Source organism: Struthio camelus, chromosome 3, assembly GCF_040807025.1.
Source record: "Struthio camelus isolate bStrCam1 chromosome 3, bStrCam1.hap1, whole genome shotgun sequence".
Lineage (NCBI taxonomy): Eukaryota > Metazoa > Chordata > Aves > Struthioniformes > Struthionidae > Struthio > Struthio camelus.
The window spans coordinates 117,654,557-117,668,807 of record NC_090944.1 but is presented as its reverse complement, the minus strand read 5'-3'; the positions used below and the strand labels follow the sequence as shown (position 1 = coordinate 117,668,807).

At 39.3% G+C, this 14,251-nt stretch overlaps 1 protein-coding gene across 2 annotated transcripts in view; it reads right to left on the bottom strand.

Moving 5' to 3' along the window:
• IARS2 (isoleucyl-tRNA synthetase 2, mitochondrial) overlaps positions 1-14,251 on the bottom strand; it is a 31,128-nt gene that overhangs the window by 16,165 nt on the left and 712 nt on the right. The window contains exons 1-12 of one of the 2 annotated variants that reach the window (XM_068939887.1): positions 13,972-14,243; positions 13,298-13,420; positions 12,121-12,277; positions 10,904-11,052; positions 10,755-10,804; positions 10,549-10,658; positions 10,373-10,463; positions 9,910-10,025; positions 8,085-8,254; positions 7,665-7,755; positions 7,271-7,422; positions 6,056-6,216 (exon numbers count right to left, since the gene is read on the bottom strand). In XM_068939887.1, the coding sequence (XP_068795988.1) occupies positions 6,056-6,216; positions 7,271-7,422; positions 7,665-7,755; positions 8,085-8,254; positions 9,910-10,025; positions 10,373-10,463; positions 10,549-10,658; positions 10,755-10,804; positions 10,904-11,052; positions 12,121-12,277; positions 13,298-13,420; positions 13,972-14,226 (1,625 nt within the window). In that variant the 5' untranslated portion in view covers positions 14,227-14,243. Of the gene's footprint in view, positions 1-6,055; positions 6,217-7,270; positions 7,423-7,664; positions 7,756-8,084; positions 8,255-9,909; positions 10,026-10,372; positions 10,464-10,548; positions 10,659-10,754; positions 10,805-10,903; positions 11,053-12,120; positions 12,278-13,297; positions 13,421-13,971; positions 14,244-14,251 lie in introns of those variants that run through there. The other variant, XM_068939888.1, reaches the window with a different exon arrangement.

Here is a 14,251-nt window from a genome sequence, read left to right as displayed (position 1 = left end):
AATGAAACCACTGTTCGTATCAAATCTTAAAAAAGAGATAAATTCAGCTACAGGCCAAAACTGACAGCAGAAATCTCAATCTGTCAGATATTCTAAACTGCGAGTAAAGGAGATGCATCCTGAAGCGCCATCAGTATTCTGACACTGCAACTGTCAATTTATCCTAGAGTTTCTACAGAAACACAGAAGAGGGATTCCAAACACAACAACCCCCGAGTCCCTCTGGGCGCGCTCGAGAGACACAGAGTCGCGTCAAAGCTGCTCTAACCTTAGAATCAGTTTGGCAGCCCTCATCTTCCTGTAGGTTCAAAGCAACCAACCAAACAAGTCCCGCTAGGGACCACTATTAGCACGAGAAGATTTACCACGAAGATGAGCACGTTTCCGTGCCATGCCTGCTCTGCTGATCTTAGAGGCAGATGAGTTAGACTGGTAGCTTCTGACGAACACTTCACAGTCCTTCAGGGGTAATGACAAGGTTCAACGAACTATGACAAGGTTCGTTGAGAGTTGCAGCTGATACTAGTTCTATTTGGCAACCGTTTCACTTACCCCAATCAAAATAAACTGTATGACAGCATTTATTAAAATACCGGTCTCTAATCCAAGTGTGTGTGTGTGTGGTTTTTTTTTTTTAAATTAAGTACATTTATTTGTATGTAGGTGTACCTATATCTATGTGCTTTTAATATGCATAATAGCCACTAACATTTCACAGGAAACGATGACCATCCTACAGAACCAAGAAGGGAAGATTATATTTAGAGCAAGTTACTGCCTACTTATCTCTTCAAGAGTACAAAGAAGCATTTTCTCCCAGCCGTACTTTGCGAGGCACCTTCCTCAGGCGTTTCACGTAAGCAGGGGGAGAAGCTGGCAGGGTTGGGGACAGAACCCTGCGGCAGGGCCAACTCTTCCTTCTAGCGAGGACAAGTTGTTCCCCTCTCCACCAGACAGAGAGCGGGAGGGACAAGAAGGAAATACACCTTGCTATCAGCTTCCCTTGGGAAACATTATAAAATGACTGCCTTCGTGTACAGTAAGCACAGCCAACACCACACGCCAATTAGCTACCATTGTAGGTGTACCATTGCTACGAAACATACCACGGACTAAGCTTTTACCAAGCTTACTGCTACGCAGTGCAAAAGCTTATGGGGTTAGTTTATGAAGGGCAGGATTATTTTAAAGGCATGTTTCTGTGACACAAACGTGAACAGATACGATTACGCCACGAACGAAAGTTCTCAGTCAGAAGAGCGTCAGATTTCTTTTGTGAATCGCTTGCAAGAAACAGTCAACGACTGTCAACTTCTTATCGACCAATGTTCTCAAAATTTGATCAGTTTCAAATCAAGTAATAAAGAACATTTTAGCAATTCAAATTTCTTTTCTACTGAAAACGCATTCTGGTAAATATTGATAGTCATGCAATCTAGTATTTTAAAGAGGAGATATTTAAGACCAAAGGTTCCAAATATATCATTTCAAACACTTTCCTCCTCCAGTTTCAAAAACCCCAAACAAAAAACCCTGTTACTCTGATCTTTTCCTAGAATCCTGATGAATAACTGTTACCATAATAGAGAGAAAATGATATTTGAAGTGTCTGCATCGTAAGGAAGAAAGATTTTTTTTTTTTTTAAATAAATGACATTTATATAAGGTGCAAGTGAAAACCACCTTTCTCAAATAAGTACTCATCACTTTATAACCTGTGGGCTTCAATGTGAGCACGATAATTCCCAGAGTTAGCAATAAACACCATTGTAAAACTTTGCCCTGTATTCATACACCGTATCTAGAAGAGCTTGCATTACGTGTCACTTGCTACGTTTTTAACACAGAAACCTCTACGGCAATTCACGCTACCACGACACCAGCCAATCACTCTGGAGTCTGATATTGATTACGCTGAACACTTACTTAACGTGTTAACAGAAATTAGGCAGCATTAAGATATAGCGAGGAGGAGAAGAAAACAGTTCCTGATGTTCTCTCGACCTCTTTTCAAACAACAGTAAAGAGGACACGTTATCTTCTTCTGCATGAATTTTGATACTCTGAGGATAAGTATTTAGGCTATGGTAAGTTTCTACTGCTTTTAAGTCACGAAAATATGTTTTAATACTTTAGAAAGCAAATTAGATGCAATGCAGATCTGCTTCAAAAATAGAGGGTTTTTTTTTTTGGTGTCACAAATTTAAGTTACCTGTTAAACAAAGAGGGGACAGAGAGGGGGCAAATCTTCCCTGGCATTAGAATAACCTTTGCAATAAGTTATTGATATTTGAATAGTTAACTTGTAAAGTTAAGAAGTAATTGCATGAGGTCATATTAAAGCATGTATTTAACTTCACAGTTATTACTTAATCTAAGACAGGAACAGATCTGTTTTTACAGCATTTCCTAGAATTAGATTCCTCTGCCATGAAATCTATTCAACTTTGAAAGCTGAGAGACAAACTGCCTAAGTCAAATGTTTATTTTTGCACGCGTTCTATTTAAAGTCGTCTTCTTCTGTTTCTGCTCATTAAAGAAAAACGCACAATCACTATATTCTATGTAATTTTCTATAATCTATATTTTCATAATTCCTACTGGAAAATTGCAGTAATGAACAAGTGCTCTCTCTTTTCTCTATGCCATACAGGATTTTGTTATTTTATCCTATTTTTGAATACCCGATTGCATGATATATGCAGGTGACGTACTGCACCCTGTACAACGGATCAAATCTTCAGCAGTGTATTACTTATAACCATAGACAACAAGTGTCACACAACCCTGTGTCTTTTAGGTCTACACGCGGCCACAACAGTAAACAGGAGGACTCTTACGGAGGTCTGGCATTAAACTTGTTGCATGCAAGATTACAATCCAGCTCTTGTTTTTCAAGTTAGAAAGACGGGATTTTTAATGTCTGGAAACTACTCTGCTAGAGACAAGCAACTACATTGTGAAAGAGAAGCTTTCCACACATTTTCAAACGACAAAGTCAGGGGAAACTGTCTGATTAACAGAGGAAATCCTAGCAGTTTATTTTAGGGAAACTGCTTAAAGAAAAAGTCTTTTACAGGTGATTAATAGAGGGGATCATTCAAGACCAACCATCAGTGCTCTCATATGTAACAGCAACTCCATGTGGACTACACTAACTTCCAGTGGAGGTGCTGTTACTTTTGATAGCCACTCAAAAACTCTGGAGCAGCTGCTGCTAGAAGCGTATCTACCCAGCATTCAAGCTAAGAAAACACCTTTTGTTTCAAAATGTAAGTTATTTGTTGTTGTTGTTTTTAATGATTTTGAATTATTCACATAAACCACCTATTTCCAATGCTTCAGAAGTTTCATATGTCAGCATCCCATTGTGTTATTATTTTCAAAATGACAACACACAAATGGAGGAAAATATTTAAGCTTCTGTGTCTACTCCAGTAAGAACTGGTGTCCAGGAAAATGACCTATGAATTGACAGACTGCGTTCTAAATTTGCCTGTCATTTCTATAGGCCAATATTCTGTACACTCTCCCTACTCTTGTTCCAGAAGTTTGGTATGGCTAATTTAAATATTTAAATGAGTGCTTTAAACTCTTACTTGAAAACTTCATGTCTGCTGTAAAATAACTTAAAACTAAGGACTACTGATAATAAACAGGCATCAAAAGCTGTCAGTCAAATGAAATAAATCTACTTTTCAAGCATATCATGTGTATGTCTTTTTTTTTCTAGATCAATTCTAACCAAACATGCCATACTGTCCCTTTGCCCACTCACCTGCATGTGTAACCGGTAGGCCAATATCTGAACACACAAAGGTTGAGTTGTTAACCTACTGCAAAGATTAATAACTCGATTGCTGTACCTCATACAACTCCAGCAATAGTCACACACACACACCTCAAGGGTTTAAAAAAGACTTCCCATTTGATATAGGCTTTTAAGGTTGCTTGACTGCAACCTGAAAGAATTCCCGTATATCCCTCCCTCCAAGTTTTTTCTGCACCAGCTGGATCTGCCATACTGGGTCAACTCCTCTAAGTTCTGAAGTAGCTATTGCTTAATGGTGCCCTTCACATTTGACTGCCAAGTGCCAAGTTATATTTCACTACGTTCTTATTTTGTTGTTAAGCCACATGTTTAGCATATTTTTAAACTAGTACAAGTAAATTCAAGGCTACTGCCTAGAAAAACAGTAATAAGTACTCCCCCAAAATTGTGATGCGTGATGTGAATATATACTTGACTTTTTAAGAATAAGGTACAATTTTTGCAGGCAAAACGATTTCACAGCCCACAGAGCTTCCATCCATTTATTTTCTGGTGTGCCTCAGCATTATTTGAGTACGATAAATGACTATAACTATTGCCGCTCAGAGAGGCAAAGTACATACCTGTGCACCTACATACACAGTCACGCTAGGTGAAGTTGTGGAGCAACTCTGCCTGAAGTCCACTCCCTGCTCCCCATCCCCCAGGCCTCACCAACTTCCATACTCATTTGCTCAGTTAAGGCTCTGGAAAACAAGCTGGACTCTTTGCAGTGTGTTCACCATCAAAAGCAAAAGGTTCTGCAATATAACTTAAGTTCATTTTCATCTTTGCAATCTTATTACCCTAATAAATTTGCACAAGTATTTCTGGGGTTAAAGCACATAAAATGGAGTTACACTAGCGTATCTTAAGACAGAAAACAATTATGGAAATAAACAATGAAGGTGGAACTCCACAATACTATCTTATTACAAAGCTATCTTTTTGATGACGTTGTAAAACCTTCTGAAAACCTCTGTTCCCTAAAGTGGGAAAAGAAGCTCTCTAACACTCCTTAAAATCATATTTGATGTTTCCTATTTTAAAGGATAGCTTGGGTCATCTGCATCACATAGTCTGGAATTCCTGAAATGCACTGTTTGCAATAGCTGTATACTATTGACTTCATCAAAATATGATAGAGGAAGGCTAGCATGCGAGACTTTAAGCATACCTAATCGTTTACCTAAAAGTTACTTATTTACATTTATGGAAGTCAGTTTTTCAAGAGAACACTGTAATTTAACTTTGAAACAAGGCTTAGTTATTTATTCTGCAACTGGCTTTGTTATACTACTTCAGGTTTGTCACTGTCAGTTACTCAGCTTCAAAACTCATTTTAACAAGTATCTGCATTGTTCAATTCATAATGCTAGGATTACACTTCTAACTTCTCTTCCAGCTACAGATCTCATTTCCCTCTTTGCTTGAAGCATAAAAGCCAGTGACTATTGCCAGCTCACTTAACTTGAATATGGGGGAAGAAACTGCAAATTACTATCAAGGGGGGGGGGGGGGGCGCTCATCAGGTAACTTAAGGATCTAGGTAAACTGACTCCAATTATTTACATAAAATTCACCTTCAGTAATGAGTTTTTGATTACTTTAACTTATACTGGCACTTATGGCACTACTGGAGAGAGTCCAGCGGAGGGCTACCAAGATGATGAGGGGACTGGAGCATCTCTCCTATGAAGAAAGGCTGCGAGAGCTGGGCCTATTTAGCCTGGAGAAGAGAAGACTGAGAGGTGATCTCATCAATGTCTACAAGTATCTGAAGGGAGGGTGTCGAGAGGATGAGGCCAGCCTCTTCTCTGTGGTGCCCAGCGACAGGACAAGAGGCAACGGGCACAAACTGAAACACAGGAGGTTTCATCTGAACGTGCGGAAAAACTTTACTGTGAGGGTGACAGGGCATTGGAACAGGTTGCCCAGAGGGGTAGTGGAGTCTCCTTCCCTGGAGATATTCAAAACCCCCCTGGACGCGATTCTGGGAAATATGCTCCAGGTGACCCTGCTTGAGTAGGGGGGTTGGACTAGCTGATCTCCAGAGGTCCCTTCCAACCTCGACCATTCTGTGTGATTCTGTGATACCTAAGTTAACTCTTTGCATAAGCAATTACAAGTAAGACCATGTTTTATACTGAAATAGGTGTTAAGTTTTGTAAGACTAAAACTGCAGAACAACAGACAGTGCTCTTGTCCTTTCATTTTCTGGTGTATATAAAGCTAGACAAATACCTGTTAATCAGGCATTCTCCTGTGTCCTTCTGATAGAAAACAGGAATTGGAACACCCCAACTTCTTTGCCGTGATATACACCAAAACGTCCTTCTATCCAGCATTTCTAGCATTCTGTTCATTGCAGATGTGGGAATAACTTTCACTTTTTTTAGCACTTCCTACAAAGTAAACAATGAATTGTAGGAACAAGAGTCAGCATTCAGATAAACACTATTTATACTATCAGTGAAAAAGAGGTACAGGCCCACACTCCCATTACATAACGTGTTCTTGGGCAGCCATCGCGTTTATTGCATTTACATGACTGCACACTGCTCTTCAATAATACACTTAGAAAATCATATAGACTGCATGTGTTCCCATAGAGCAGCCACTGCTTTTGTGCCAGCTCTGACACTCTAACAGACACACCCAAAGGTGAAGTAAAATGGCTTCAGTATCTCTACTCAACATTTAATCAGTCATTGTGTCCTGTGCTGTTGCCAGCTTCAAAACTGCATCTTGAAGAACGTTTCCTGTATTCCAGAGCGTGGGGTACCACTTTCACTTCCAACTATGCTGAGTAACTGACGTGTTTCCCTCCACGCTAGATGGAATATGGAATAAACACCTCATGCCCTAACTAGAATGAAATCACTGTAATCCCAACACAGGCTATTTGTTTGTCCAAGTTCTCTCTATGGACGCATATAATTTCAAAGAGCACTGCTTTTTTTTTTTTCCTTTAAATTTGTTCTTAAGTTACTAAAAATATGGATGTGGTTATTATTCAAGCAGAAATAACGTGAGAGGAAACACAGATGTATAATCATGCACAGCTACCACATACAAAAAGGTAACTTTAAGAGTGATAAAAATATTATGTTCCAAGGAAGTCAGCTTTTTCTTCAAGCAAGAGACAGCTTTAAAAGTCCTCTGGGGAAAAAAATCCAATACCTCTAAGAAACTCATACATCTCCTGTAAATACGATAACCAGAAATCAGAGTCAATGTATTTATGTTGCATTATATCAATATTGACGAAAAACAAAATGACAACATTCATCACTTCTACAACTTACTAACCATCATGTAGATTTAGGCAGCGTTTGTAAACAGTAGAGAAGAACAAAATCTTGAGTGAGACATAGCAAGACTGTTTTGCTGATTCCAATGGCATCAGTAACCTTCTAACTGCCCACAATTAAAAAAAAAAAAAACAAAGCAAGATACCTGGGCTGTAGCCTTTATACTTGCTGTGTTTACAAACCACTGTTTGCTGGCACGAATAATCATCGGTTTTTTAGTCCTCCAGTCATATGGGTAGCTATGCACGTATTTTTCCTCTTTTAACAAACTCCCTGCTGCTTGAAGCATCTGAATGACTAGGGTGGGGGGGGGGGGGAAAAGAAGAGGCAAGATTAAAAAAAAAAAAAAAAAAAAAAATCAGATTTGAACATAGTGTTACTGTTAATCTCAGTTCTTCCCTTTCCATGATCAACATCACAAGAAGTGATGCCTATATCTCATCCATATGCAACATATGTTCAGATTTATAACCACCTGAAAATACACGTGAAGGAAGATACCTTACGAAGTTAAAATTGACTAAATATCAAGTACTCACCAGCTTCATTTCCCTCTTCAAGTACATTCTTGTTTTGAAGTTCAGGACCTGCAGCTTCTGTGAAAAACCCATGCTCATCCACAAGGCAATCCTAAAAATTAAGATGTTAATCATGTCAATATAATACTGTGTGGCAATTAACTCACTCTTGAATATTAAAAAGGCAATTAAGTACTTTGCTGTGTAACATTTTTTCTAATGAAAAATAAAGTATGCTATAAGTAAGTATATTTCAGATTTAGCAAACTGCTAATCTGTAATTTACCAACAGACAAGGGAGTTTAACATATCAGAAGAAATGAGCATCACTAACTTTGAAAACATACCACAGCTGTGTTATATCAAGTCACTTACTAGGATTTAAAATGTGATCAAACAACTGCAAGAAAAGAGTAACAAAAGTTGAAAAAATAGACGTACCGTGGGTAGCTGATGGTGGGAAGCTACACTGTAGTCTTCCATACCATGAGCTGGGGCTGTATGAACTAATCCTGTTCCTTTTGTCATTGTCACATGATTTGCAGGTAACAAAGGAGAGACTCTGCCAGGAATTGTGGGATGAGCACAAGAACCATCTGCTAAATCTCCACCTGGAGGGGGGAAAAAAAAAATCCAAGGAGAGAACAGAAAAGACAACCCATGCACTCAGCTTCTCTTATCAGAGAACAGAATGGAAATCAGCAATAGTATAAACAGGATATTATTCAGATGTGATTTTATCTTCTTTGTGGGTCTCCGTTCAAATGCTTACAAATTCTTTGCACCGTTACTGTTGCACATTTCTTCGTGGGGGAAAAAAAGATTTTCTTCTATGCTACGCAGTCGTAGTCCATTGGTGATGATAGTCCATCGCTGGTGATGGTCCATCTAGAGACACTCCACACATTCCCATTTCTTGGGGTCCACTACCTCAGTGTGCCAGAAACTGATTTTGATATCTAAAAATATCAAGCCTGGCAGCCACGACATGTAATAATTTACTAGGCTAAAAACCTCGAACTTCGAATCTGTTCCTACTTCTGCTACTAAATACTAACAATATCATGAACAATTCACTGCAGCTCTCTACAGTACATACAAATAAAGAACACAGCACAAGTGAAGCTAGTGACAAGTTAAGGTTAAAAAAAAAAAAAAACGCAACAACAACATAAAACAACCTTAAGGTAAAGCTTTCCTGAAAGTCAAGAATCAAAGCTTGCGCAGTTCTTTATATGACAAAACAGCCCTCATTGAACTCTTCCTTCCTAGAAGATGTTGTTTCGGAACTGCTGTTAGGTAACTAGGTACTCAAATACAGAACTGTAACAGGTATAGACTATTACTGACTATATGGCATGATAGAAAGAACAGGTTCTAATACTAAATCTCTTGATGAGATAGTCCAGCTCTACTGTTGTATGTTATCTGCAAGTCATGCAACTCAAGAAGGTGTCAACTTGTAGAAAGAACACACTGAAGCAATTTTATCATTAGGTAAAAATGAGATTAAGTAAAGAAATGGACCAATTATTCCTCTGGGGCCGGGGGGAGGAAGAGTGGAAAAGCACCAAGAACCTGAAAAGAATAGATGACAGAAACGTATTTCTCACCTCCTTTGTGCATGCACATTTCCAGCTTTGAATCACACATTAAGATTAAAAAAAAAAAAAATAAAGCTTACAAATGACATACTAACTCCCAACTCAAAACACTGAATCAGAAGTGTGCCTATTAAGAGATATTACTAGTCAGTATGTCAGGATGCAAACTTTACTGCATTAGCTATTCTACAGATAAAAATCAAGCCCACAGTCACCCGGGATACCTCGTCTTCACGGTTATAGTGAATGCTTAAGACACCACATAATTATCAAAACCTTAAAAAGCAATATCAGATAACAACAACGGCTAATACTGTTGCTGATTCTGCTGCACTAGGTAATTTCAACAATTTAGGAAGACTTCAGCAGATAGGAGGTCAATAAGCATTCTTAAAGTTAGCCCCTTCTTTACATTGGCCAGGGATGAAGGAGACAAACTGCATTCAGTGTAATTAAGATTTTGGTACTAAACAGACTCCAACTTCACATTCAAATTTTCCAAAGACAAAGCCAGATTATAAGAAGCATTTTGAAATCTATGCTTGATAGAGACAGATACAATACACCACAAGACTAAATCTGACAGAAGTAGTTTCTATGGACACCTACAAACAGATTTCTAAGCAACTTAACATTGACAGGATATTTTATCATCTATTTACCTTTACAAGTTGAGATAACCTCAAACTGTGTGTCCAAAGCAGCAGCTGTAGATTCAACTCTATCTGCAGCCAAAATGAAGTATTCACCAGTATTTGTGCATTTCACAATGGAATACCTACAATACAAATAAATATTTATGATACTAAATTATTACAAATGCCATAAAGCTAAAAGCAGTTTAAACTCTAAACTCTAGAAAACAACAAAACAGAACTTGTTTTTAAATCTACACATCCAATTCACTTTTAAATCTCCAAAGAATTTCCAAAAAAAAACCCAAGAAGAAATAACTTTAAAAACGCTAAAAATAAAAGCAGAAAATAATATATTAATAGAGAGATAGAACAAAGCTGACAATGTCACTTAAAAGTTAATAGTAGTCTAAAATGTCTTAATTTAACTTTGCTGATAAATATTGATAAGAACTGAAGCAGACCAGCAAACTGAATTAAAGATACATACGCTGAATCTGGCATGTAACAAATCGCTTGATTGGCTGGCACAGTCCAAGGCTGCGTGGTCCAGACTAACACACTAGCAGGGGACGATCCATCTACAGACGTAAGTTAGAAGTATTTTACATGTAATAATAATATAAAACAAAGCTACCGGTCTTAAGAACTAAATGTAAGTCATACCTAATACAGAGGTCAGCTTAGGTGGTGACTTTAACAGGGGAAATTTCATATACACAGAACGACTGACATGCTGTTCATTGTATTCAAGTTCTGCTTCAGCCAAGGCTGTACTGGGTGGATATCAAACATAGGTTAACATACGTGAACATAAAAAGTCACTGATCTTTGTTAAACTGGCAGAGACAAAATAGTAAGCTGATTCTTACTTTGCTGAAGGAGACCAAAACACAGGTTTATAGTCCTGGTAAATGAAACCCTAAAGCAGAAGGGGGGGCAGCAGAGGAAAGGAAGTTAATAGAATCAAAACTCCTAACACAAACGAGTCAAAACACAGTTCAAAAGCAGCTCAACGTACCTTATCATACATTTTGTAGAAGACTCTGAGTTGGTTTGCTTCATACTTTCCATCGAATGTACGGTAGCTGTTAGCCCAATCTGCCATTATGCCCCAACGGATGAAGGCAGATCTCTGTTTCTCAATTGCTCTTTCTGCAAATTCCCTGGCTGAAAGGAATAGCTCCATTAAGCATATGGTTTGATCCACTAAGATTAAATTAACGTCATTTAAAATATGCTACTGACATTTTTGAGAAGGAAGAGCTGGAGCTGAATACAGGGAAACTACATACTAATTAATGATGTGCATTCAAAGGATTATTAAGCCTCAAAAATGTGTTTCACAGAAGTAGCTAAATAAAATAACTGGCAAGGGCAGAAGGAGCCAGGAGAGAGACTACTTGACTAACACGAGGACATATAGTACACGTGACTCTAGAACACATGCCGCCTTTTTAAGGCGGAAGAAAATAAATCAAGTATTTTTAGTTATGAAGATTGCTTGCATTTTGAGAAACGATCTAAAATCAACTAGTAAGAATGAAAATTAATCACTTCTGTCGACGCTGATCCAAACTCTTCAAAGCAACATGCATCTGAAATTAAGGCTAGCCAGTTTCACTGCTGCTGTTTCAAGTTAAAGCAGTCTAAATTGTTCACTGTAAATAGTTGGGAGATGAACATTAACATCATTCAATACACATGGTATTTGAAATATTTTTTCAAAACAGTTCCCATCTAATGCAAAATAATATTCTCTGAAAGCATCACACCTCTAGTTTTGTAGCGTTATTAGAAACAGAGTCCGTAAATACATTTCTAAACATGATCCAAGTTAGCCTGAATTTTCATGTGCTTTTTTTAGTTTGTAATTAAGTTCAGTGGCTCTTCCCAGATTTCAAAAGCACAAGAAGCACGTTGATCTGATAAACACTAGTTTCAGGCTGCCACACAGTTAAGTGAAAGTCCTCTTGTTCTTTACATTCATAGCCAATACTATGCATGCTCATGACAACAACAGATTAAGCTTGTGTTCAATTATTCCACTTCATAACATTACATTGTACTCCATCTGCTTTGCAATAAAGTGCCAATAACGTGATCCTAGAAAGCGTCACCAACACCTAACAGAAAAAGGTACAAAAAAGCATAAAAACTACTTAAAAATCATAAAATTCAAAATACGATGACAAAGATGAACAACTATTTAAGCCAACGTTCCAAATCGTAGTTTACCTCTTTGCCTAATTTCCATCGGTGAAAGATTTGCAGCTCCTTTGACTTCTGATAATGCTTTCAACTCAACTGGTAAACCATGACAATCCCATCCTGGCACATAATGTACTTTATAACCTCTCATCATGTAAAAACGATTAGTGATGTCTTTCAAAATCTGGTAAGATAGAAGGGACAATTATCACTGTAGCTCCCCCAGGTGGAATAGCCATACATTACTTAAGATCTTCCTGTAAAGACGAACTTAACAGAATGCATGATTAATGGCGTAACTGCATTTTAGGCCTTGCACGTGTGCTTTCTTTTGCCCTTCATTTTGCACCTTGGCAGAATCTCACCAAAGGACTTTTGATCAAAGGAATTCACATTGAGGACAACTGAAAGATGCGGTTTAAAAACTTGCATGGCTTGAAGTGAACAAATCTTATTTTCCCTCCTTTTTAAACAGGGGTCGAGCTACAATGCTAGCCTAGTGCACATTACTGCTTCCTGGTATAAGTGATCACCTGCCAAAACATTTGGTTTTCAGAAGTCCACACTCTTACCTTAATACGTGGGTCATATTTTTATTCTTTCCCACTCTGTGGTATATATAATACTGCCGTTCTCAGGACTCAATCTAAATATATCCACACCTATTTAATAGTATTATTCTGAAGCTAAAAATAGGTACTTAAAAAAAAAAAACAACATTTCATCATTGTGGTGGCATTGAGGATACCTAGATAAAATTAAAGAAAAAAGTGCAATATAACAAGCTTCTAAAACACTCACAGGAAAAGAAACACACCAAGTCATAGCTCAACTGTGCGTTACAGTAGCTTTTTAATATATACATATATATAAAAACATACACACAGAGGTGCAATGACGTCTGTACACACAGAAGTTGTACATTTATACTTCTCAGGGATGAATTACAGACTAGATATTCTAAAAGATTTTTCTCCCTTTAAAGTGTAGTATTTAGCCTCAAACTGAGCCCTCAAGTGTACAGACACCACATTCTGTCCTATCATTTGCTTTTATCCGTAAAATAAAAATCAAGAGCCCTATCTCCCAAAACACCAAACATTTTAAAGTGTTAGCAATTTAAATGGGAACAGAGAATAGACAGTACGTTACGAAAAGCATCTACCACTTTAAAACAGAAGAGTATAAACGAATAAATACTTACTTTATTTAACGCATGGCCAACATGAGGGTCTCCATTGGCATAAGGCGGACCATCATGAAGACAAAATTCCTGCTTTGTTTTCCTTTGCCTTTGCCATGAATACAGTTCTGAAAAGCCACATTTCTGTTGAGACAACATGAAAAACCTAAATTATCACATATCTTCACACAAATACGGATTGCAACTAGATGGCAAAACATGTAAGACAAACACAAAGATTTGACTACTCTAACTCTGTAAGAGAAGATATTACTAGTTTAAAAGTATTAAAAAGTTTGAGAAGAGGGCAACACCGAGCTTAACGTTATTGTTCTGGCTCCCCGCTATCAAAAGGCTTGTTATCCTTTCCCCAAACAACAGCTGTGGCAAGTTTAATAGTAACCGAACGATAGGGAACAAAAAAAAGATTAAAAGTAAATAAATAAATAAACCCTCAAAACTTCAGCTTCCTCTGACAGCCAACTTGAAGCGGCCTACGCAGGCAGCCAGGAACGGCCGAGCCCGCCCGACGTTAGCCGCGGCGGAGCGCGGACAGGCGAGCCCGAGCCCCCCCGCCCCCTTCCCGGGCCCCGCTGCCCCGCCGGGGCCACCCCTGCCCCGCCGGTGGCGCGAGAAGGGCCGGGCCGGGCCGGGCGGGCCCCGGCCGAGCCCCCCGGGCCCCGGGCCGGCCCCACCTGCTGCGTCTCCAGCTCGGTCTCGGGCTGCAGCCGCCCCGGCAGCTGCGCGGGGAAGCGGCTGCGAGGCAGCAGCACCGTGTCGCGGTACTGGGAGTCCTCGCGGCTCTCCGCCGCGGGCTGCCGGCTGTTGGCCTCCGAGGCCGCCGAGCGCGCCCACCCGCCCGGAGCCGCCGCCGCCGCCGCCGCCCGGGCCCGGAGCTGCAGCCGCGCCGCGGCCCGAGCGAGCGGCGGCGCCCTCAAGGCCCACAACATCCTCGCCGTCTCCCGGAGACGCGGG